At 40.3% G+C, this 26,021-nt stretch overlaps 1 protein-coding gene and 1 long non-coding RNA gene across 6 annotated transcripts in view; one reads left to right on the forward strand and one right to left on the reverse strand.

The window, feature by feature from the left end:
- C3H1orf87 (chromosome 3 C1orf87 homolog) overlaps positions 1–2,064 on the reverse strand; it is an 83,293-nt gene extending 81,229 nt beyond the window's left edge. For all 5 annotated transcript variants that reach the window (XM_086390278.1, XM_086390276.1, XM_086390275.1 and 2 more), the window contains exons 1-2: positions 1,912–2,064; positions 582–711 (exon numbers count right to left, since the gene is read on the reverse strand). In XM_086390278.1, coding sequence (XP_086246404.1) covers positions 582–688 — 107 coding nt within the window. In that variant the 5' untranslated portion in view covers positions 689–711; positions 1,912–2,064. The remainder of the gene's footprint in view (positions 1–581; positions 712–1,911) is intronic.
- Positions 1–11,194, forward strand: part of LOC147375469 (uncharacterized) — a 47,557-nt gene extending 36,363 nt beyond the window's left edge. Inside the window, exon 2 of the long non-coding RNA XR_015160135.1 lies at positions 10,915–11,194. This is a non-coding gene — a long non-coding RNA (uncharacterized LOC147375469). The remainder of the gene's footprint in view (positions 1–10,914) is intronic.
- Positions 11,195–26,021: the final 14,827 nt, after the last annotated feature.

Here is a 26,021-nt window from a genome sequence, read left to right on the forward strand (position 1 = left end):
AAGGAAGAATTGGTCAAAAAATGAGTGAATTTTAGAGATATGTGAGTGTCCCCCTTCAAATGTGACTGTGATGAGTTTGGAGGAAGAAAGCCCTCTTAGTTATGTTCTTAGAAGCCCCTGCTTACAGGAGTATGGAATTCAAGCAAAAGTAAGTGAAACTCTTAAATTTATGATTAATTACTAATCCCACTCCTTTAATTCATAACAAATTGACTAACAACCTTCCTCCCTCCCTCTCCCCACCCCCAAAAAATTACTACATGTGGTAGATTACAAACTTGATAAGGAGAAGCAGCAATGGCCCATTAATATGTATAAATGGCTCAATGCTTATATTTCCCATCTATCTGGAAAATCAGCTCAAGTAATTAAAGAGCATGGGGAAAGAGCATCTTTGTAAGATGAAAAATTCAGGTAAACACTGTGCATAGAAGTTATCAACACTATTTTACTTTTACGGTTGCATCTTAATGACTTAATTTTCCACAGAGAGCATTTTTAAAATGTAAATTTCTAGATTAAGAAAAGCCTAAACTTCATTATCACCCAAGCAAAACATATTTTTCAAAGAGTAAACTTACATTTTTGGCTTCTCCACAAGGTATCGAAAGTGTTTACTTCCAATGATTTTTACCATCATCTCAGGCATCGCATTTGATCCACGGGGAGTCTTCCAAACTGAAGACATAATTCTCCAAACCTCTTCAAGTCCTTGGGGGTGGAAAATAAATAAAACTATTCCTCTGGGTTTTCCACTAGGCAACTGTAACATCCTTGTCAATAATAACAACAATAATAATAGCGAGTCCAAGTCTATTACCTATATTATAATCTCACTTAATCGTTCCAAAAAAAGCATGAGAAAGATATTCTTAATTACTATTATCATTCTTGTCTCACAGTTGAGGGAACAGGCATAATGTAGCTAAGTAACTTTTCCAATATCACATAACAGTAATTAGCAGAATTGGAAATCCCATCTAAGAGGTTTGCGAAACTGGTTGACTGAGCCATTCGGTGATTGTCTTCCTATTCTACAAGTCACCAGATGGGTTCTAATGAGGTCAGAGAGGAAAGTAGGGCTTTACAAGGACATGTGAGGAACTCAAATTCAGTTCTGATGCTCAGTATCTCCATTTATGAAACCAGAAGAATTCCTGTGTTGCCCTCTGGATTTAGTAACAATCCAATGACATCATGCATCTGAAGGAGCAATGTGCATAGAAAAGAGGGATTTTTTGCTGATCTGATTTTTCTACAATGCAGTGAATCTAAAATTGAGACCCTCCACTAATATTCACTGGGAGTTTAATCAGGTCTGCTGCCAGGGCAAACAGAAGTTCTATAAACCTGGTCCCAGACTAACCATTCCCTGTTAGAGCCTCTTAGAAATGGAAAGATCTTTAGAAATAATTTCTTTTTTTTAAATGAAGGTTTTTAAACATTAAATTTTGTATTTAATTTGGGGTATAGATAATTAACAGTGTGATAGTTTCAGGTGAACAGCTGAGGGACTCAACCATACATACACATGTATCCATTCTCCCCACAATTCCCCTCCCATCCAGGCTGCCACGCAACAGAGAATAGCCTCCAAAGGCTCTCTTTACAGATTGGGAAACCAAGGCCCAGAGAGGGTGTTAATTGACCAAGGTCACACAGTGATTGACGGCAGGCCTGGCTCCAGTACTTCGGTCTGATAACTAAAGCAGGGTTCTTCCCAAGACCCCAGTTTCACTTAGTGTGTGGTCAGCAATTGGATCTGCTCTGCGAGGTTAGCCCCCCAGATAGATTCTTTGAATCTGTCTGGAAGCTTCAAGGACCAGAAGTGATTGTGGAGTCCCCTCCACCCAAGAGCTGCGTGTCACTCCTGAGTCCTTTCCCCGGGGCGCTGAGACCCGGCTGCCTTACCGCTCCGGAGGCTCAGGGGTGCGCCTTCAGTGCTTCTCCCCAGGATTAAGACCTGAGGAGGCCTGTGGGGACCAAGGTGGGGCGGGGGCGCCCCTCAGGAGTCGGGCCAATCACAGGCCCCGCTGCCGGGCGGAGGCAGCTCCCGCCCCAGGTAGTTAAGGACGCAGAGGGCTGTTGCTGGGCTGGGCGGGGACCAGAGCTTCTACCTGCCTGAGGCTGTGTGTTCCCAGGGTGTGGCTGTTGACTGGTGAATAGTTTGGATATTCTTTTCAAATCTGAGCTTCCTTCTTGAAGTCCACCTCTTTCACCTGTGTGGTCGCGTCTATCCTTCTCTTTCCCTTAAGCTTCATTTCCCTTTATGAGGTGTGCATACAGCCAAAAATCTTCCTCTTGTCTCTTTAAATCCAAGCTCCTTCATTGTCTGGCTAAATCCCTTCTTTTTCCTGAGGTTCAGTGTCAAATAACTGCAAAATGGGGGGAAAGTACTAAAAGGGACATAAAGGTAAGTTGGTGATTCAATTAAATAAGAATATTTAAAAAAACTAATTTGTAGTCATAATTTGCCACATTCCCCATTTGAGACAGATGACTATTACCTTATACGTTTTTTGTTCAGCTGCCTCATCGTGTCCAACTCTTCGAGACCCGATGGACTGCAGTACACCAGGCCTCTGTCCCTCACCATCTCCCAGAGTTTGCCCAAGTTCATGTTCATTGCATCGGTGATGCTGTCCCACTGTCTCATCCTCGGTCGCCCTCTTCTTCTGCCTTGAATCTGCCTTGAATCAAGCTCTTTTCCAGTGAGTAAGCTGTTCACATCAAGTGACCAAATTCTTGGATTCAGCTTCAGCATCAATACTTTTACTGAGTAGTCAGGGTTGATTTCCTTTAAGACTGACTGGTTTGATCTCCTTGCTGTCCAAGGGACTCTTCTCAAGAATCTTCTCCAGCACCACAATTTAAAAGTGTCAATTCTTCTGGTGCTCTGCCTTCTTTATGGTCCAGCTCTCACAACAGTACATGACCACTGGAAAGACCAAGTGCTGTGGTTAGTTGCTCAGTCGTGTCCGACTCTTTGCGACCCAACTGCAGCCCACCAGGTTCCTCTGTCCATGGGGATCTCCAGGCAGGAATACTGGAGTGGGTTGCCATGCCCTCTTCCAGGGGATCTTCCCAACCCAAGGATACAACCCAGGTCTCCTGTGTTGCCGGCAGATTCTTTACTGTCTGAGCCACCTGAGAAGTCCAATAGCCTTGACTATATGGATCTTTGTTGGCAAAGTGATGTCTTTGTTTTTTTAACACACTGTCTTGGTTTGTCATAGCTTTCCTGCCAAGAAACAATCGTCTTCTAATTTCATGGTTGCAGTTATCATCCGCAGTGATTTTAAAGCCCAAGAAGAGGAAATCTATCACTGCTTCCACCTTTTCCCCTTCTACATGCCATGAAGTGATGGGATCAGATGCCATGATGTTAGTTTTATATATATATATATATATATATATATATATATATATATATATATATTAGTTTCAAGCCAGCTTTTTCACTCTCCTCCTTCACCCTCATCAAGAGGTGCTTTAGTTCATTTCAGTTTTAGTAACATTATAATTTAACAATTACCAATAAAGTTTTTTTTTTTCTGTTTTAAAGATTAAGACTACAAGGCTTGAGATATCTAGAAATTACCCAAGACCCCACAGAGGCAATTGATGGAGGCAAGATTTGAATATAATCCTACATATTCCAAGATTTCTAGGCATTTTTAATTATGTTAAAAGCCTTCAACAAATGTGGATAAAGGCTCTTCAAATTGACTACAGAATGATGTTATTTTCATCAGAAGAAGCAGCAGCCCCAGCATGCACACCCCCTGCCCCCTCCCCTCTAGCTATATTGTGTTTTGTGCTTGACTGTATCAGCTATTGGCACATGCTGCCAGAGATGGATGATACACTGGTCTTCCTTTTAGGGCTCACTCTCTAGTGGGCAAGACATATAGGCATGTTCTATTATGTACAAAGGGCCAGGCGAGTAGAGGAGAAGGGGAAGCTCCCTTCCCACTTCTCCAATCCAGCCTTCACATGGTCACCAGATCAGTCTTCCCAAGGCACAACTCTAGTCCAGTGTCTCAAAGGGCTCCCATCAGCCATGGAGATGGCCCATGGTTTCAGAGTATTCTAAGCCCTGGAAGTCTTCTAGCTGTAGCTTGCTGTCCCACTACTTCTCTCAGATTCTCTAACCTCCATCAGACCTTGTGTACTCACTGGCCTGAATCTGCCTTTCATTTCTCTGCCTCTGGGACTTTGTTCATTCTCTTCCCTCTGTCTCAGGTCAGTTCAGTTCAGCTCAGTTCAGTTGCTCAGTTGTGTCCAACTCTTTGCAACTCCATGGACTGCAGCACACCAGGCCTCCCTGTCCATCACCAACTCCCGGAGCTTGCTCAAACTCATGTCCATCAAGTTGGTGATGCCATCCAACCATCTCATCCTCTGTCATCCCCTGCTCCTCCTGCCTTCAATCTTTCCCAGCATCAGGGTCTTTTTCAACGAGTCGGTTCTTTGCACCAGGACCAAAGTGTTGGAGCTTCAGCTTCAGCACAGTCCTTCCAATGAATATTCAGGACTGATTTCCTTTAGGATTGACTGGTTGGGTCTCCTTGCAGTCCAAGGGACTCTCAAGAGTCTTCTCCAACATCACAGTTAAAAGGCATCAATTGTTTGGCACTTAGCTTTCTCTATGGTCTAACTCTCACATCCATACGTGATTAATGGAAAAACCATAGCTTTGACTAGACAGACCTTTGTCAGCAAAGTAATGTCTCTGATTTTCAATATGCTGTCTAGGTTGGTCATAGATTTTCTTCCAAAGAGCATCTTTTAATTTCTTGGCTTCAGTCACCATCTGAAGTGATTTTGGACCCCAAGAAAATAATGTCTGTCCCTGTTTCCATTGTTTCCCCATCTATTTGCCGTGAAGAAATGGGAACAGATGCTATGATCTTCATTTTTTGAATGTTGAATTTTAAGCCACCTTTTTTACTCTCCTCTTTCACTTTTGTCAAGAGGCTCCTTAGTTCCTCTTCCATTTCTGCCATAAGGGTGGTATCATCTGCATTTCTGAGGTTATTGATATTTCTCCCGGCAATCTTGAGTCCAGACTGTGCTTTCAGCCAACCCGGCATTTTGCATGATGTACTCTGCATATAAGTTAAATAAGCAGGGTGACAATATACAACCTTCATGTACTCCTTTCCCAATTTGGAACCAGTCCATTTTTCCATGTCCAGTTCTAACTGTTACTACTTGACCTGCATACAGATTTACCAAGAGGCAGGTCAGGTGGTCTGGTATTCCCGTCTCTTTAAGAATTTTCCACAGTTTTTTGTGACCCACATAGTCAAAGGCTTTGACGTAATCAGTAAAGCAGAAATAGATGTTTTTCTGGAACTCTTTTGCTTTTTCTATGATCCAGCTGATGTTGGACATTTGATATGTGGTTCCTCTGCTTTTTCTAAATCCATCTTGAACATCTGGAAGTTCTCATTCCACATGCTGTGGAAGCTTGGCTTGAAGAGTTTTGAGCGTTACTTTGCTAACGTGTGAGATGAGTGCAATTGTGCGGTAGTTTGAGCTTTCTTTGGCATTGCCTTTCTTTGGGACTGGAAAGAAAACTGACATTTTCCAGTCCTGTGGCCACTGCTGAGTTTTCCAAATGTGCTGGCATATTGAGTGCAGTACTTTCACAGCATCATCTTTGAGGATTTGAAATAGCTCAACTGGAATTCCAGCACCTCCACTAGCTTTGTTCATAGTGATACTTCCTAAGGCCCATTTGACTTTGCATTCCAGGGTGTCAGGTTCTAGGTGAGTGATCACACCATCATGGTTATCTGGGTCATGAAGATCTTTTTTGTATAGTTCTTCTGTGTATTCTTGCCACCTCTTCTTAATATCTTCTGCTTCTGTCAGGTCCATACCATTTTGGTTCTTTATCGAGCCCATCTTTGCATGAAATGTTCTCTTGGTATCTCTAATTTTCTTGAAGAGATCTCTGGCCTTTCCCATTCTATTGTTTTCCTCTTTTCTTTGCATTGGTCACTGAGGAAAGCTTTCTTAGCTCTCCTTGCTATTCTTGGGAACTCTGCATTCAAATGGGTATATCTTTCCTTTTCTCCTGTGCTTTAGCTTCTCTTCTTTTCTCAGCTATTTGTAAGGCCTCCTCAGACAACCATTTTGCCTTTTGAATTTTTTTTTTCCCCTTGGGTCTGGCTTTGTACTGCCTCTTGTACAATGTCATGAACCTCCGACCATAGTTCTTCAGGCACTTGTCTATCACATCTAATCCCTTGAATCTGTTTGTCACTTCTACTGTATAAGGGATTTGATAGGCCATACCTGAATGGTCTAGTGGTTTTCCCTATTTTTTTCGATTTAAGTCTGAATTTTGCAATAATGAGTTCATGATCTGAGCTGTCCACAGTACTCATGTTTCCCATTGTGTCAGCCTGCTCTCCTTCCATCTCAAATTGTCAAAAGTATGTACCTGGAATCAGATACCTTGGGTTCAAATTCTGGCTCTGATACTTCAGTGTGATTTGGGGTGAGTCATTTAATGTCTTTGTACTTTGGTTTCATCTTCTATAAAATGAGTACAGTGTTTTATAAAGATTAATTGAGTAGTATAAATAAGGCATTTAGAACAATGCCTGACACATAAGGAGCAATATAAATGTTGGCTTGCATCATTATTATAATTATCTGTCAAGAAGCCAAACCAAATCCCAGAAGCTGAAAAGGATTTCTCCATTCTCTGAATAATTTGATTTCTCTCTTATAAAATGTGTCTTTCTTTGCCTGTTTGAGTAGTTATCATACCTTCCTGGTCTATGCTGGTGGCTGAATAATGGCCCCCAGATGTTCACATTCTAATCTCTGGAACCTATTAGTGTTGCCTTCTCAGGCAAAAGGGACTTTGCAGATGTGATTAAGTTAAGGATCTTGAGATGGAGAGATTATCCTGGATTAGCCAAGTGGGTTCAAATATAATCACAAATGTCCTTTAAAGAGGGAGGCAGTAGGAGATTTTTACTGTAGAAGAGGAAGTACGAGATATGACCATGAAAGCAAGAGATTAGAATCATTTTAAGAAGATGTCCTGAGCCAAAGAATCCAGGTGGCCTCCAGAAACTAGGATAGGCAAGGAATTGGATTCTGCTTTAGGGACTCCTCAAAGAGGACTTCCTTGGTGTCTCAGTCAGTAAAGCGTCTGCCTACAATGTGGGAGACCCAGGTTCAATCTCCCTGGGTCAGGAAGATCCCTTGAAGAAAATGGCAACCCACTCCAGTATTCTTGCCTGGAAAATCCCATGGATGGAGGAACCTGGTAGGCTACAGTCCATGGGGTCTCAAAGAGTCGGACATGACTGACTGACTTCACTCACTTAGGGACTCCAGAAGGAACCATACCCTGCTGATCCTTTGACTTTAGACCAGTAAAAATGCTTTTGGGTATCTGGGCTCCAATTTGTGCTGCTATAAACCATCAAGTTTGTGATAATGTATTATATCAGCCATAAGAAATTAATGCAATGCCCGATCAGTCCTCCAAGGCACAACTCTGTGCCTTTATAGATCTGATCACACTCTGTGGCTTCAGTAGGCCGAACAGTTCTTATCAATGACCAGTACACAGATATCAGAAGATAAACAAGTTTTCTAACTGCTCACAGTTTAGTAACCTGTGAGGATAAGGTTTGTAGTGATGCTTCCTAAGGCCCACTTGACTTCACATTCCAGGATGTCTGGCTCTAGGTGAGTGATCATACCATCGTGATTATCTGGGTTATAATCTTTTTTGTATAGTTCTTCTGTGTATTCTTGCCATCTCTTCTTAATATCTTCTGCTTCTGTTAGGTCCATACCATTTCTGTCCCTTATTGAGCCCATCTGTGCATTAAATGTTCCCTTGGTATCTCTAATTTTCTTGAAGAGAACTCTAATCTTTCCCATTCTATTGTTTTCCTCTATTTCTTTGCACTGATCACTGAGGAAGGCTTTCTTATCTCTCCTTGCTATTCTTTGGAACTCTGCATTCAAATGGGTATATCTTTTCTTTTCTCCTTTAATTTTGGCTTCTCTTCTTTTCACAGCTATTTGTAAGTCCTCCTCAGACAGCCATTGTGCTTCTTTGCATTTCTTATTCTTGGGGATGGTCTTGATCCCTGTCTCCTGTACAGTGTTGCGAACCCCTGTCTGTAGTTCATCAGGCACTCTATCTATCAGATCTAGTCCCTCAAATCCATTTGTCATTTCCACTTCATAATCGTTAAGAATTTGATTTAGGTCATACCTGAATGGTCTAGTGATTTTCCCTACTTTCTTCAATTTAAGTCTGAATTTGGCAATAAGGAATTAAGATGCTTACTCCTTGGAAGGAAAGTTATGACCAACCTAGCTAGCATATTCAAAAGCAGAGACATTACTTTGCCAACAAAGGTTCGTCTAGTCAAGGCTATGGTTTTTCCTGTGGTTATGTATGGATGTGAGAGTTGGACTGTGAAGAAGGCTGAGCACCTAAGAATTGATGCCTCTGAACTGTGGTGTTGGAGAAGACTCTTGAGAGTCCCTTGGACTGCAAGGAGATCCAACCAGTCCATTCTGAAGGAGATCAGCCCTGGGATTTCTTTGGAAGGAATGATGCTAAAGCTGAAACTCCAGTACTTTGGCCACCTCGTGTGAAGAGTTGACTCATTGGAAAAGACTCTGATGCTGGGAGGGATTGGGGGCAGGAGGAGAAGGGGACGATAGAGGATGAGATGGCTGGATGGCATCACTGACTTGATGGATGTGAGTCTGGGTGAACTCCGGGATTTGGTGATGGACAGGGAGGCCTGGCGTGCTGTGATTCACGGGGTCGCAAAGAGTCGGACACGACTGAGTGACTGAACTGACTGAACTGAATTCATGATCTGAGGGCCTTAGGAAGTATCACTACAAACAAAGCTAGTGGAGGTGATGGAATTCCAGTTGAACTATTTGAAATCCTAAAAGATGATGCTGTGAAAGTGCTGCACTCAATATGCCAGCAAATTTGGAAAACTCAGCAGTGGCCACAGGACTGGAAAAAGTCAGTTTTCATTGCAATCCCAAAGAAAGGCAATGCCAAAGAATGTTCAAACTACCACACAATTGTACTCATCTCACACACTAGCAAAGTAATGTTCAAAATTCTTCAAGCCAGGCTTCAACAATACGTGAACTGTGAACTTCCAGATGTTCAAGCTGGTTTTAGAAAAGGCAGAGGAACCAGAGATCAAATTGCCAACATCCGCTGGATCATCAAAAAAGCAAGAGTTCCAGAAAAACATCTATTTCTACTTTATTGACTATGCCAAAGCCTTTGACTGTGTGGATCATAATAAACTGTGGAAAATTCTGAAAGAGATGGGAATACCAAACCACCTGACCTGCCTCTTGAGAAATCTGTATGCAGGTCAGGAAGCAACAGTAACTGGACATGGAACAACAGACTGGTTCCAAATAGGTGGAGGAGTACATCAAGGCTGTATATTGTCACCGTGCTTATTTAACTTATATGCAGACTGCATCATGAAAAATGCTGGGCTGGATGAAGCAAAGCTGGAATCAAGATTGCTGGGAGAAATATCAATAACCTCAGATATGCAGATGACACCACCCTTATGGCAGAAAGTGAAGAAGAACTAAAGAGCCTCTTGTTGAAAGTGAAAGAGGAGAGTGAAAAACTTGGCTTAAAACTCAACATTCAGAAAACTAAGATCATGGCATCTGGTCCCAGAGCTTCGTGGGAAATAGATGGGGAAACAGTGGAAACAGTGTCAGACTTTATTTTTTGGGGCTCCAAAATCACTGCAGATCATGATTGCAGCCATGAAATTAAAAGACGCTTGCTCCTTGGAAGGAAAGTTATGACCAACCTAGCTAGCATATTAAAAAGCAGAGACATTACTTTGCCAACAAAGGTCCGTCTAGTCAAGGCTATGGTTTTTCCAGTGGTTATGTATGGATGTGAGAGTTGAACTGTGAAGAAAACTGAGCACCGAAGAATTGATGCTTTTGAACTGTGGTGTTGGAGAAGACTCTTGAGAGTCCCTTGGACTGCAAGGAGATCCAATCAGCCCTTCCTAAAGGAGATCAGTCCTGGGTGTTCATTGAAAGGACTGATGTTGAAGCTGAAACTCCAATACTTTGGCCACCTGATGCCAAGATCTGACTCATTTGAAAAGACCCTGATGCTGGGAAAGATTAAGGGCAGTAGGAGAAGGGGATGACAGAGGATGAGATGTCTGGATGGCATCACCAACCCAATGGACATGAGTTTGAGTAAAGTCTGGGAGTTGGTGGTGGACAAGGAGGCCTAGCGTGCTGTAGTCTATGGAGTCACAAGGAGTTGGACATGCCTGAGTGACTGAACTGAACTTAACTGAGGATAGGGTGTTGAGGCTGCTGGCAGAGATCTATATCAATAAATACTGTTTTTTCAGTAGAAGAGGAGGAAACTGGATCAGAACTTACAATGGAGTCAGTGTCTGAAAGGTGACAAGACAAAGAGCCTCGATCCAGCTGTACCTGAAGCTAGAGTCTAGACTTCCCAAACAGAGGAGTGATAAATTTCCCTTTTACTTAGGACTTTTTGAGATGGACCTCATTAATCTTTATCCAGAGAGTTCTGACTAATGTAAAGGCTTAAACTTTATGTTGCTAAGATTTATATGTGGGGTGCAGTTAAAAAATTGAATGGTATTTAAAGTTTCACTATAAATTCTGTGATAAAGCTTGATGGAATAAATTGATCCTGATCAAATCCAGTATTCTACCAAAGAGTATCCTTTGACCTTATCTTGGCTTAGAGGTTTTATATATGCTAACTAGAAACATATAACACTGGAAAGAGGCTTTCGATAATGCAGCTCTTTTATCATTTTGGAGGTATTAAGATGAAATTTGATATTTTTTTTTCAGATCCCAGGAAGCCTTTGATTTGCCATTTCCTAGCCAAGTGACCTGGAACAAGCAATGTAACTCTTTTATCTTTAAAGTAGAGACAAACAATGTTTAATCTGAAGATTGCTATCAGGATTAGAGATAACATCCTAAGAGACTTAATATGCAATTTGTTGCTGTTGTTTGGTTGCTCAGTCATGTACAGCTCTTTGCAACCCCATGGACTACAGCTTGCCAGGCATACCTATCCTTTAATATGCAATAGGCTTCCAATAAATGCTATTCTTGTTTATAACAATAGTGGCTAATGTTTAATGAATATTTATTATATGGTAGTCATTGTGGTAAGAGCTTTTCATTCAATATCCATTCAATCTTCCCGCAAACTTTGTGAAATAAGGACATTATTATCCCCATTTTAGAGATGAGGAACCTGAAGAAGAAAAAAGATTAAAAAACTTAGGGAACATAACTAGGAAGAGTCAGAGCTTCAGTGAAAATCTAGGTGTGTCTGACTCTAGAAGTAGCCTTATAACCACAAGTCTATATCTCCTCTGTGGATGTTAGTTAGCCATGTTATTGTTACCATTAATGCTAATATTCTTATTGGCATTGCTTTAAGGCTCTAAGTCCCTTAGAGAAGCAGATTCTATGACAGAATACTTAAGAAGCAGTGGCCTTTTCTTATCTGGGAATTTTTTACTTTACACCCTGCTTTATGAAATGACATAACCAGGAAACATCTCTCCAGTGGTTTATATTAAACAAGACAAAACAAAAAACTGTGCAATAAATGTCTCCATAAGATTAAATAGTTCAGTTGAAACTGCCTTCCTTGAATTCAACAGCTTTAGATTATGAGTCACCAGAGAAAGATTCCAGAGAAACATCTCCATCCAAGAGAGTCAGCTCCCCACTCCAACCAAAAAAGATGAATAGCTGTAATAAGTGGACCAAAAAATGCCCCCTCCTAAAACTTCATGATTTTTACCTTACTCTGTAAGGATGAGTAAGGATGGGAGTTGGTGGTGGAGTAATTTGAGGAAAAAATTGTCTCCAGTGTTTTGTTTTTGCCCATAGAAGTCAGAATAGAATGAATTTATAAATAGGAAGCAAAAAAGCACTGTTCTTTTGAACAGTTTAATCAAAGATTTATAAAACTAGGCATTTTGCATCAAAGTCCCTGTCCAAAAAGAGAAGGGACGAATATTGATGTAAACCGACCTGCGTTGCAAAGAATATGGGCATTATATAATACATTTTTTTTGGCCAAAGAAACATAGAGGACCCAAGCCAATGATCTTTTATGACTAATGGGGGATGTCAGGTAAAAAGACGAGTGAGGGCAGGCTGATTTTAGAACGCAACGCAAATATGGCCAAGTTTCTTTTCTCTTTAAAATGCTCTCATGCTCTGGAAAAATAAGGTCATGTATCGTACTGCTTAGATGGGTTGACTTTGGGCCCCATATTAGTTTACTTAGGTTGCCATAACAAGTACTACACAGTGGGTGAATTAAAAACAGAAATTGATTGTTGCACAATTTTAGAGGCCAGAAGTCCAAGAGGGTGTGTCAGCAGGGTTGGTGGCTTCTGAGGGTGACGAGGCAAAATCTCTTCCATGCCTGCGTCCTTACTTCTACTGGTTTATGGACAATATTTGGTGTTCCCTTGGCTTGTAATGTCTGACTTCACGTTCACATGATATTTCACCATGTGCACATTTGTGCCCAGTCTACTCCGGTATAACCTCATCTTAACTAATTACCTCTGCAGTCATTCTATTTCCATATAAGGTCATATTCTGAGATACTGGGGGTTAGGATTTCAGCGTGTGAATTTGTGGGACTTAAAATTTGCTGTTGGCTGAATGTCTGTGTTCCTCTCCCATTCTTCTGTTGAATCCTTAACCCTCATATGATGATATTTGAGTTGATACTTTGGGAAGTAATTAGGTTTAGATGAGGTCATGGGATTGGCACTCTTATAAGGAAAGGACCAGAGCTCTTTCTCTCCATCCTGTGAGGATACAGCAAGAGAGTGTACCTCTGCAAACCAGGATGAGTTCTTTCTGGAAACTGAGTTGGCTGGCACCTTGATTTTGGATTTCTCTGTCTTTAAAACTTTGAGAAATAAATGGTTATTGTTTAAAATCTATGGTATTTTTGTTATTGTAACTTCACCTAACTTAGCCATAATTCAATCCATAAGAAGTCCTAACTGCTTGGATCCAAACTTTGACTCTGTATTCAGTATAGTGTTACTTTAGACAAGCTGCTTTGTGCTTTTTTTTTTTTTTTTTAAACTTAATTTCCTTGTGGATAGTACCAATGCCTACAATCATGTAAGGCTGAAAGGAATTAACAAATGCTTAGGACAGTGTTTGGTGTACGGTGAGGTTTTGTCATTAGCCTTCCTTCTCAGGATGATATACACGTACTTTATTATGCATTCTCAGATTTGGCTGTTACTCACTTCTCCAATCTCATCTCCCTCTTCTTCTCCATCCCACCTAACTGAAGCTGCACTAAATTGTCCGCAGTTCCTTAAAAACCTCCCATGGAGTTTTATCCCTCATGCCTTTGCAGAAGTTGTTGTTTTTCCTTGAGATGTTTTCCTCATGACCCTGTTTCTAACTTTCAAGGTAAGAACAATTGTTACCAATTCTGTGAAGCTATCTATTCCCAATGTCTTTAGGCAGGTAGGTCTGCTATCTTCAGTAAGCTAATAGTATTAATGAACCCATGGGGGTTAAATCTCGTTCACTTGATTTCACTAATCAAGGTCGTTTTAAGACTTGCTTGTCCTTCAGGTAGCTAAATAAGATGTTTGCCTGAGTTATTTTCTAGAAACTTGGAGTCAGCTGTGTCTAGTTTGAGCCTAGCCAGTCAAGACTGGGTAGGACCACTGGCCTTTCAATTGGGCATACGTGAGCGTCCACTCAGTGACCTTTTGAACTGGCAAAATGACCTAACCCCTGTGCAGAATGACCAGTACTGCACCTTATTCCAATAACCTCTCCCTGCTCCCCATGCCTCAGACCTGCCATTTCATGATTCGTATCCCATAAATATCCCAAACCCTTGCCTTCTGGGAGAAGTCATGCCTTCTGGAAAAAAGTCACTCACCACAAAATTCATGAGTTTATATTATTTCCATTTAAGAGATAGGTATACCTAGAATTTCCTACTTCTATTTACTAGTTTGGATTATGTCAATTCATCTGAACCAATGAATTATTTCACTGGGGAAAAATAAAAGCAGAAACATGAACGAAATTGTTGGAGGAGTCCTTAGCTGTGAGGAAGAAACAGTATCCAGAAAGTTACAAAGTTCAGGAACCTGGTAGACATTAGTCTCATAGGAGGTTGAATAATTTCCCCAAGGTCTTGCAACAAATTAGTGGAAGGACAATGATTCATATTCACATCTATCTGTAGAATGACTTCTGACTAGGAATTCTAAATCACAGAAAGACCATTCTGGTCACCTCTGCCCTGGATTGTTAGGAGCCTTACCTGATTTTCAAGTTTTCACAACTGTAAATCGCAGAATCTCAAGGTTGAAAGGCGGTCTCAGACGTTGTCTCATGTAATTATCCCTCCACCCATGCATTGATATTCTTTGAAACATTCTTGCCCAATTATTCTGAAGGCCTCAAAGAGGCTATATGGTAGAATTGAGAACACTGTCTCTGAGACCGGAAGATTGAGTTAAATATCAACTCCAACACTACTGTTGCTTATTCTTAGGCAATGGGCTTAGCATTTATGCATTGTTCTAATCTGTAAAAGGATCGTAATAATGTTATTTTTTTTCAAAACAATATTTGTTTTGCATTTATGTGCAGGCCCTCTTCTAAATTTTTTTCTATTTACCAACACATTTAGTCTATTAATAATTCTGTGAGGTAGGGAGTATTGTTTTCAATTAAGGAAACTGAGGCAGAGGAAAATTCAGTACCTTGTCCTAGATTAGATAATTACATAGTGATAGGGCTGGGATTCAAACTCTTGCAGTCTGACTTTAGAGTTTATACACCATCCACCATGTTCTACACCTCCTTGCTTCTCTTGTGTGTGTGTGAAAGTCGCTCAGTCATGTCCAACTCTTTGCGATCCTATGGACTGTCCATGGAATTCTCCAGGCCAGAATACTAGAGTGGGTAGTCTTTCCCTTCTCCAGGGGATGTTCCCAACCCAGGGATCGAACCCAGGTCTCCCACATTGCAGGCGGATTCTTTACCAGCTGCCTTGGGAAGAGCAAATGATAAAGTATACATAAAGCAGTTATCACAGGTCCTGGCACACCCTAATTCTTAGTAAATATTAGTGCTGCTGCCATGACTCTCCTCCCACTTCCAGTCTTCTTACTAGTAGCCATGAAGCTCAAGAGCCATAAACTCCTCAATTTATGAATGCTGGGAGAAAAGAGGGAAGCCTGCTCCACTTCCTAATCCTGCTTCATGGTCTAGAAGAGGGACCGTGTACACACGCAGGACTTTTTAGTGCCCAACATCCCACCTGCACCCCCCACACTACTAAAGTGACTTGATTGGGATAAGACTCCCTCTTTTTGGTGGGAAGTAAGAAAGTGATTGAGAGAAAGAACCCTTCTTGATAGAGCAAGTTGAATTTATGATAAAACTTACTGTATTAGTATCACTGATATCTGTATCTTTTAAATATTGGGCATAAATAATAATAATACAAGACTAGAAAGATTAATGTTGTTAAGAGGTCCATACAGCATAAAGCAATATACAGATCCAGTGAAATCCCTATCAAAACCCAATGGTATCTTCCACAAAAATAGAACAAATGATTCTAAAATTTGTATGGAACAACCATCGCAAAAATCTGAGTAACCAAAGCAATCCTAAGAACAAAGCTGAAAGCTTCATGTTTCCTGATTTTAAACTGTGTTACAAAGCTGTAGTAATAAAACCAGTATGGTCTCAGCTGTTTTGAACAGACACATCGATGTCTAGATCAATGGAATAGTATACAGAACCCAGATACAAAATCATGCATAGGTGGTCAATTAATTTATAACAGAGGAGCCAAAATATACAATGAGGAAAAATAGATTCTTCAGTAAATGGTGTTGTGATAATTTTTTTGAACTTGATGCTGAAAGTAAAGGCAACAAAAGCAAAGATAAACAATTGGAACTACATTGAACTAAAAAGCTCTGAAGAGCAAAGAAAACCAAAAAAATGAAAAGGACACCTATTAAGTGAGAGGAGATATTTGAAAATTATATATTGGTAAGGGGTTGGTGCAGTCGCTAGGGAAAATAGTATGGAGATTCTTCAAAAACTTAAAAACAGAACTCATGTATGTTTCCAACAATTCCACTTCTGGATATTTATCTGAAAAAATTAAAACTCTAACTTGAAAAGATGTTCATGTTCATTGCAGCATTATTGCAATAGCCAAGACATGGAAACAAACGAAGTATCCATTGATGGATGGATAAAGAAAATGTAATTAATGTATCTCTCTATAGATATAGGAATATTATTCAATCATATAAAAGGATATCTGGTCGTTTGTGACAAAATGGATGAAGCATTATGCTAAGTGGAAAAAGTTAGATAGAGAAAAATAGTGTATTATATCATATGTGAAATCTAAACAAGAAATAAGCAAACAAACAAAAAGCAAAAGAAAACTAAACTCATAAGTAGAGAGAACAGATTAGTGGCTGCCAGAAGTAGGGGGTATGTAACAGGTAAAATAAGTTAAGGGGGTCGAAAGTTACAAACTTACAGTTATAAACAAGTCATGGTATATATGGTATGGTGACTATAGTTTCTAACACTATATTGCATATTTGAAAGTTACTCAGAAAGTATTTTGAAAGTTCTCATACCAAGGGAAAAAAAATTGTACTACGTGTGGTGATAGATGTTAACTAGACTTGCGATGATCATGTATCAATGCATACAAACATCAAATCATTATATTGTATACTTGAAACTAATGTTATGTGTCAGTTATACCCTGATTAAAAAATGACTGTACAAGTGTTCAAAGATGTAGTATGGCGATTTTTTTCTTTTAAATAAATCCTGTATTTAAAGTATTAGATTTCAGATTATAGAAGATTCATCTAACGAACCACAAACCACTTCTACGCCATTAGAAGTGGTGTAGTTAGATATACACATGAAAAGATAATCACAATATATTAAATTTAAAAAGCAAGTTAAAATTGGATGTCATAGATCTCACTTAAAAACATACAGTAAAAATAACATACTCTAGTAATAGAAAAAAGTTATGGCAAGACAAATTAAAACTTTATGGTATATAACTCAACAATAAAAATATAATTAATTCAGTTAAAAAATAGGCAAAGGTTTTGACATATATATGAATATTACTCAGCCATAAAAAGGAAGAAAATCTTATCATTCACTATAGCATGGTGGGACCTTGAGGATGTTAAGTGCAAAGAATGACAAGTACTGTCTGATCTCACTTATTTGTGGAATCTAAAAATACAAATAAAAATTTAAAAAACCCAAACCCTGAACTCATAGATATGGAAAACAGGTTGGGTTGCCAGAGGTTAGGGGGTAGGGGGTGGTAAAATTGGTAGAGGGTCAAAGGGTCCAAACTTCAGGTTATAAATTAAGTCATGGGGATACGGTATACAGAATGGTGACTGTAGTTAATAATACTGTGTTGTATATTTGAAAGTTGCTAAGAGAGTAGATCTTAAAAGTTCTCATCACAAGAAAAAAATTTCACTGTGTGTGGTGATGGATATTGAGTAAACTGGGGTAATCATTTCACTATACATCCATATTTCAAATCTTCATGTTGTACACCTGAAACTCACATAGTTATATGCAAAGTAATCATACTACAATATACACAGTTAGAAAAGGAAAGAGATATTACTTCAGAATAGTAGGATTAGGGGAGATTTCATTGAAAGAGTTGGCATATGAGTTGGGCCTTTTTAAAGATAGGTATTAATTTGGTATGTGTGAAAGAAAGAGAATATGCTATGCAAGGGAATAACAGATTTTTTAAAAGAGCAATAAATTGTGTGTTTGTGTGCCAAGTCGCTTCAGTGGTGTCTGACTCTGTGTGAACCTATGGACTATAGCCCGCCAGGCTCCTCTGTCCATGGGATTGTCCAGGCAAGAATACTGGAGTGGGTTGCCATGCTCTCCTTAAGGGGATCTTACCAACCCAGGAACTGAACCTGCATCTCTTATGTCTCCTGCATTGGCAGGAATGTTCTTTATCACTAGCATCACCTGGGAAGCTGTAAGAAATTGTGAGATATGGTAAAAAAAAAAAAAAAAATGGTGTCTAGTTTCATTTGGAGGTGGTAGAAGATAATTTTGGAAGGTAGGTTTGGGCCAGTTTGTAGAAGACCTTGAGTATGAGATTAAAATACATCTATTTTTCTGGTTTAGGCCAGAAGGATGTGTATGCTATTTTATGGTATGAAATTGACCTCACCCACAGGGTTAGTCAAGCAAGTCTAAGTCATGTCTCTTATGTTGTTAAGGGACAACGCTTAAGTCTCAGAGGCTTAAGAAAACAAAAGTCAAAAGTTTATTTTTATTTATTTAAATTCTGCTGTGGACTTGGGCAACTCTCCAGGAAAATTATCCTGTGTGTTTGTTGGCTCAGTAATCTGGTCTCTGTGAACCCTATGGCACCTCCATTTCAACACATGTTTCCGTGATGGCTGTTGCAAGAAGAAAGTTCTGAAAGGTTACCCACCTGGAGCTAAGGCACTCTGTTCTGGAAACCACATGTACACTGCTTCTGCTTACAACCCATTGGCCAGATGAGTACCATGGCTCTTCCTAATGCAAACAGGGCCTGGGAAGTATGGTCTGGAAATGAGGAGGACATGGATACTGAGGAGCCCAAGTAATGTCTACCACACCCACACTTGCAGAAAATCACTGTGATTCAGAGCAAGATTGTATTTACAAACAAAATAGAGAGATGTAAGGTTTCTAATGTACTATTAACAGAAATTTCCCCATCTGTTGCATTTATCACTTTCAAATGAAGGAAATGTTGTTTATGGTTTATCCACCCACCACACATAGTGAAAGAAAGATATATACTTATTTCCATAACTTTTATTATCTCTAGAGCAGCACAAATTGGTGTACATTGTGTGGGACATCGGTTGGCTTCAGCTGCAAGTTTCAATGTAACCAGTATAGACCACAGCTTCCACAGGACGTCTCCTCATCAGAATGTGATGAGAAAGAAAGCCACATTTAAGGGAAGAAGAACACTAACATAATGTGTATATATGCAGTTGCCTGAATGTGATATTAACATGTTACATGCTCTTAAAATATCTTTCTCTTATGTAGAACGGAATGTAGAGCTAATATGGTTTTGTCAAAAGTGCCTGAGTCAGAGAGCAATACGCCAGAATCCTGACTTTATGAACTAATTGCTCTTTGAGCCTCAGTTTCTCATCTTTAAAATGGCATTGATAATAGCAAAATTGTGCAAAAATGGTTTAAGGATAACAGCTACATTTAATTAAGAGCCTAGTCTGTCTCAAACATTTTACGTGTGGTATTTTATCACATCGTATCTATCCTCTATCCATCTTTCCCTTTCTCTCTTTCTCATCAACATAAGGACATTGATTCAGCTCTTATGCAATGCGAGTGGGTGTTCCAGATTGAGTCTAAACTGGGATTTAATGTATCTGATTAACTGACCTGGTGAATATGGCCTCAGGTGGGTTTGTGCGAGGGATTTTTTCCAGAGGTTGCTGAAGGAAAATAATAAAGTGCTTCCATGTGGATGTCTAGGAATTAGCCTGAAAGAGGATGAACATTATGCTGTTTGAAAATTAGGTGCCCCATCCACGTACTCAAGTCTATACATAGCTAGAAGTAGATGGTAAAGGAGACGACATGGGGAGACTCTGAGACACAGAGACAGAAGCAGCACTTGTTTGGTAAGCAAGTGACAAATAGTAATACAGGAGAGAAAAGAAGAGTATTCCCTTCCACTTTAGTATGAACTCAGTGAGAATCAGAATGCAGCACTGCTGGAGTCTCTTAAGGGTTGTGATATTTAGAGTGTGCTTGAGGCTGGACCATAGCATGCTTGAAACATAATCAACATCTTCCTGGTAAGCCTCCTCATCTGTGAGTGTGACAAGGCTGCACTGTCTTCATGTGGCTTCCTGGCTAGTTACCATATCCCCAAGGGAGAAAATGAAACTCAACAGAAGTACAGTGTGGGTGAGAATGAATGGAATACTCACTGGGGTCCTTTGAAATTTATGGGAGGTTGTGTCTTTAGTATCAGATCCACAGATTCTAACCCAAGGCCTGACATGAAGGAGCTCAGAAAAGTCTTTATTAAAGAATACAACAAGTGAAGAATCAACCCCATCCTTGAGTGAATGCTGTTTCTCTGTGGGAGATAGTATTGGCATTCTGGACAGAACATTCTTCATTGTGCAGGACTGTCTAGACCATTGAAGGATATTTAGAACCACCCCCACCGTCCCCCCAAGTGGCTCAGTGGTAAAGAATCTGCCTGATAATGAGGCAGGAGACAAAGGTTCCATCCCTGGATTGAGAAGATCCCCTGGAGGAGGACATGGCAACCCACTCCGGTATTCTTGCCTGGAGAATCCCATGGACAGAGAAGACTGGTGGGCTACAGGCCATGGGGTCACAAAGAGTCAGATATGACTGAAGAAACAGCCTGCATTTGTGCAACTCATGAGCACTAGTTCCCAGGGACACACTCCATTCATTGTGGCAATCAAAATATAGGCCAACCCTACTTCAAATGCTTATTGTGGGGGTTCTACTTCCTCAGGCTGAAAATCGTTGGTCTGATGGGGCTCAACATTGCTATGCAGGCATAGATCCAATATTTCTGTGGGAAGCCTTACAGCTTCTGTAATGTAGGACCTGCCTTTTCTCTGTATGCTTAGTATACATGTGATTGGGCTTCTTTTGCTTCCTTTGGCTGCCCTAGGAATCTCTTAGGAAAGAACTCTGCTTGACATCCTCATCGGGATGTTCTGGTCCTGAGCAATGAGTCTGCCATGGCCAGCCTGGTATCCACCTGAGAAACCAATTCTGGCCCTTCCACACCACCACCTTCTCCGTGCCTGTTGTCAGAAGTCGGCAGGCATATTTGAAAGAGGAGCCAAGTGGGAGTAAAAATATCAGCTTTGTTTATGGTTTGGTAGACATTAAAGATCAGAAAGGTCAGGGCTCTTTGGTCAGGGTTCAGACAGATTTGGGGCTTTTTCTACCTCCTAGGTCATAATCCATACTAAAGCCTAACAGATATTGCCTGGAATATTGTGGTTACGTGTGTAAGTGGAGGGGTTATTGGATGGAGAAGGTGGGATGAGTGAGACAGGAAAGAAAGATGCCTGTTAGGATCATTTGTGTCTTTTTTTTTCAATGGCCTGCCTTCTAAAATTCTAGCAGGAATACTGCTGGATCTAATACACATCACGAGGTGGCAGTAAAACAGAAATGTCTGCAAAGAAAGCAGAAATCCCTTCAGAATTACAAGTTTTATAGACCAAGACAACTGCAGTTGTAAAACATTATGGTGTATCAATTGGCATATTTGCTGATCAGATCTTTACAAGGTTCGAATAGGCTCACAAATACTGGGTTCTCTAGTTTGGCCTGTTCATGCTTCATGCTTCTGTTTAAGATATTATGGAGGTTGGAAATCCAGCAAATGGTTGAAATATCAAAGCAATATGCCACTGACAATTTGTTTTCCTGTGATTGAGAGAAAATATATATGTCTCGATCAGAAGCACTACCCAAACAAGCAGAATTTGCTACATTCGAAGATGAGCTCATTTTTCATGCAAAGCACAGACTAGGCTGGAATGAACCAACAGCTAAAACATTTTGCTACGTGATTTTTATAAGTGAGTTCCAATTCCATTCCCATTCCCACAAGAGTCTTATTATATAGGGATGTTTCCATTTTTTTTAATAAGCAGTAACCAGCTGATGATAAAATCAGGCTTTATGATAAATGCATAAAATCATAGGGCAGGGGTGACATCAAAATACACTTTCTCATTAAAGTGCTGGTTTCTTGTGAGTGTCTGAAAGAAGAATGAATTGATTGAGGACTGTCAACCTTGGGTAATGGGGAAACTGAGGCCTCAGTGTTAAATGACTTGCCCAAAGACATGTGACCGGTGAGTGATTTAATCAGGCTGTGAAACTAGATTTCCCATAAGGCATTGGATGGGCTGAGACCTGTTCAAGAATTTTTGGAAACCAAAAAGCAAGCTGAGCAGCTCAGCTTCTTTCTGTCTTTGCAGATGTGTGCACCGATCATTTTAGAGAAAAAGATAAAATTTCTTGAGAAGGTAGACCTTCATCATATGTTGACTGCTTATTTTATATTCTCAGATAAGGATCTTGTCTCTGGCCAATCATTTACCATGGATTCTGCCTTAGGGAACATCTCTTGGCTTCCTCCACAGAGCTAAGGCGAACGTGCCCTTTGCTCTATCTAGAATCCTCTGCTTATGCTTTCACCTGGTTAAATGCTGTTGAGGATGAATTTGATGGCCCTTTAATGTGTTCCCCAGATATCCTTCCTAAGTACTTTCTCCAGGGAGGAACAATTCTTTGTCCTCATTGCCTAAACTTTTAGGTGCAGGGTGGAGAACTCATCTGTTTTGCTAGTCATTATATGCATGGAGAGCTTCCCAGGTGGCGCTAGTGGTAAAGAACCCGCCTGAAAATGCACGAGACACAAGAGACGTGGGTACGATCCCTGGGTCATGAAGATCTCCTGCAGGAGGGCATGGCAACCCACTCCAGTATTCTTGTCTGGAGAATTTCATGGACAGAGTAGTCTGGCAGGCTATAGTCCATAAGGTCACAAAGAGTCGAAACCGACTTATCACGCACACGTGCATATGCGTGGAGCATGCTGCTGCTGCTGCTAAGTCGCTTCAGTCGTGTCCGACTCGGTGCTACCCCATAGACTGCTGCCCACCAGGCTCCCCCGTCTCTGGGATTCTCCAGGCAAGAACACTGGAGTGGGTTGCCATTTCCTTCTCCAATGATGCATGGAGCATAAGGGGTCCTTAAATAATTACTATATGAGAGAAAATAGTGATCCTAATCCTGGCTTGTACACAATTATATTCTTTTTGAAGATGGAATATTTGAGAATTTGAAATAATACAGAGTATAAAATGTTTAGTATATATTGCATATCAATTGTATTGGTAATGATTTAAAATAACTGAAAGTTTTAATTTTATCACAATAATTATATATGAATACAATTAGAGTATCTATCTACCTATGCATATATAGCTATTTATCATATATATGCATAGACTTAATTGTTTGTTTTGCTCTAGGGAAAAAGAAACTAATAATTATTTATCCTTACTATGCAGCAAACACTGTATTAGGTCTTTGTACATATTGATGGTGTTTAATCTTCAAATAGAAGCAGTTCATGTGATGAAATTAGAGCTCAGATAATGATATAGCATGTTATGCACTCAGAACGTAGGAAAGCTAGATTTACATTCAGACCTACCTTCCTCAGAAGTTCATGATATTTTCACTCTTCAGAAGCAAATGGGGCTTGTGTCCCTTTCCTAAAAGGCAGTCAGTGGCAGAGTTGAGTGTTAGGATCTGGGACTCCCGACCTTTTCCTGGATAAACCTCTTTTCTGCACCAGACTTTCTACGATTCATTTTGATATTTGGCAAAACTAATACAATTTTGTAAAGTTTAAAAATAAAAAAAAATAAAAAGAAATTAAAAAAAAAAAAAGAAAAGAAAGTAAGAACTCATTTTCATGCAGCTGGAGTAATCTGACAGATTTCAGGATTTCACAAGACCCAGACTTTCCATCGGCTCTGTTTACATTGAGAAATGTATTCATTTGGCAATTGTCAGGGCCCCATGTGAACAGCTGCTAACTTGTGGTGTTAGCTAGTTCACAGATTCCTTGGTCCTCCTGACTCCAGCTTCTACAGAAATTCAGGATTGGAAAACACAGTTTTTGTCATTTGTTTATATGTAAAAATTCATTTTCCAGCTCTCCTACTCCTTAGTCTCATCCTAAACTATCTTGCAGTGCATTTGTCAAGGAAATTTGCCATTTTCAATTTGGAGACAACAATTCAAGCCAGAGAAAGCCAAGCACCAGAATTCATGAAACAATATATTAGAAACAGTTTAAAAATGGGTAAGATTATATTTGCTCTATAACAAGCAGAGCATTAAAAAAAATCAATAATAAGAACAACAACTAATGGTGGTAATGTCTTCCTTGACTCATAGGGATATTTAAGAGTAAAATGATGTAATTGATGGGAAACACTTTGAAAAATAAAAGCACCATGCAGCGCAAGACATTACGAGGATCATACGATTGTCCTTAAGCACAGCTAAAAGTGAGCCTTATCTCCCTCAGGACCAGATGTCATCATTGAGAAATCATTTGTATAATTCCCAGAGTGCAGAGGATGTCTGCAAGGCTCCAGGCTCTTGTGCTTATTTTTCTGTTTCTCCATGGGGGTGTTCAATGGACATGGCCAAGGGCAAATTAGAACCTCTCTGAGCCTTTGTTCCCAGGTCTTTGAGATGGGAATTAATCTTGTTAGTAATGGCTGCCTTCTATAGAGCAATTCTATGTGCAAGGTCCCAAGCATCTGGGGTTTATTATTCCATTTAACAAAGGAAATGCCTTATTTTTTAGATGAGGAAAATGAAGCACAGAGCAGAGAAATATGTAGGCCTAGATCACATAGCTAAGGTATCGTGAAGTATATGTAGAAATCCACAGATCTTAAGTACATTATGTATACTGGATTGTGCAGATCTGACTCTCCAACATGCTTTTCTGTATCCCCTCTTCTTCCTTGGGGAGTCACCCCTCCTTCAGAACAAAGTACACAGTATTCTGATAGAACTGCTAATCCCATGTGCCCTTCTGTGTCACCACAGGGTAAGAGTGTGACCAGGCCTACCCAGTCACAATAATACTCTCACTCTAGTCCTATTAACAATGGCACCCCACTCCAGTACTCTTGCTGGAAAATCCCATGGACAGAGGAGCCTGGTAGGCTGCAGTCCATGGGGTCCCAAACAGTCGGACACGACTGAACAACTTCATTTTCACTTTTCCCTTTCATGAATTGGAGAAGGAAATGGCAACCCACTCCTATGTTCTTGCCTGGAGAATCCCAGGGACGGGGGAGCCTGGTGGGCTGCCGTCTATGGGGTCGCACAGAGTCGGACATGACTAAGTCGAAGTGACTTAGCAGTAGCAGTCCTATTAACTCAGCAATCCCCAGTGTTTTGGGCACTAGGGCCCAGATTCCTGGAAGACAATTTTACCATGGACGGAAGTGGGATGAGGTGTGGTTTGGGGATGATTCAAGCACATTACATTTATTGTGTACTTTATTTCTATAATGATTATTACATCAGCTCCACCTCAGATCATCAGGCGTTAGGTCCTGGAGGTTGGGGATCCCTGTATTTACTAACTTAAGGGATGGCTACAAGAGAAAAGTTTGGCCAGCCAGGATCCCTAAGATTTATGTAAGAGTGGAAGGAGAGATTGTCTCTCCTACAGGATTGCCAACCAGGATGGTAAACAGACATAAGAAGACTGCTTACAATAGGAAAGAATGAAGTTAATGGAATAACAAAGGCAAGAGATGGAGAGCATTCTGATTGCATCCTTTAAGCTCCTAGACCCAGCACAGCTGGAGGGGAGATCCACCACAGTAAATCCGCTTTCCAGTCCTCAGAGTCAGTAAGTACCACTAAAAAAAGGGCTGTTTTTTTTAGAACAGGTTTAGGTTCATCACAAGGTTGAGAGGAAGGTACAGAGATTACCCATATCCTCCTGCCCTGACACGTGGTTAGCCTCACCCCATCATCCCCACCAGGGCTGAACATTTGTGACAACTGATGAACCTACGCTGACCCATTATAATCACCCGAAGTCCATAATTCGCACTATGTTCACTCTTGGTGGTGTACATTCTGTGGATTTGGACAAATTTATAATATGCTTCCACCATTCTAATGGGTTGGCCAGTAAGGTTGTTCAGGTTTTC

Source organism: Bos grunniens, chromosome 3 (assembly GCF_055505025.1).
Source record: "Bos grunniens cultivar Pamir isolate PY7600 chromosome 3, Bosgru_T2T1.0, whole genome shotgun sequence".
Lineage (NCBI taxonomy): Eukaryota > Metazoa > Chordata > Mammalia > Artiodactyla > Bovidae > Bos > Bos grunniens.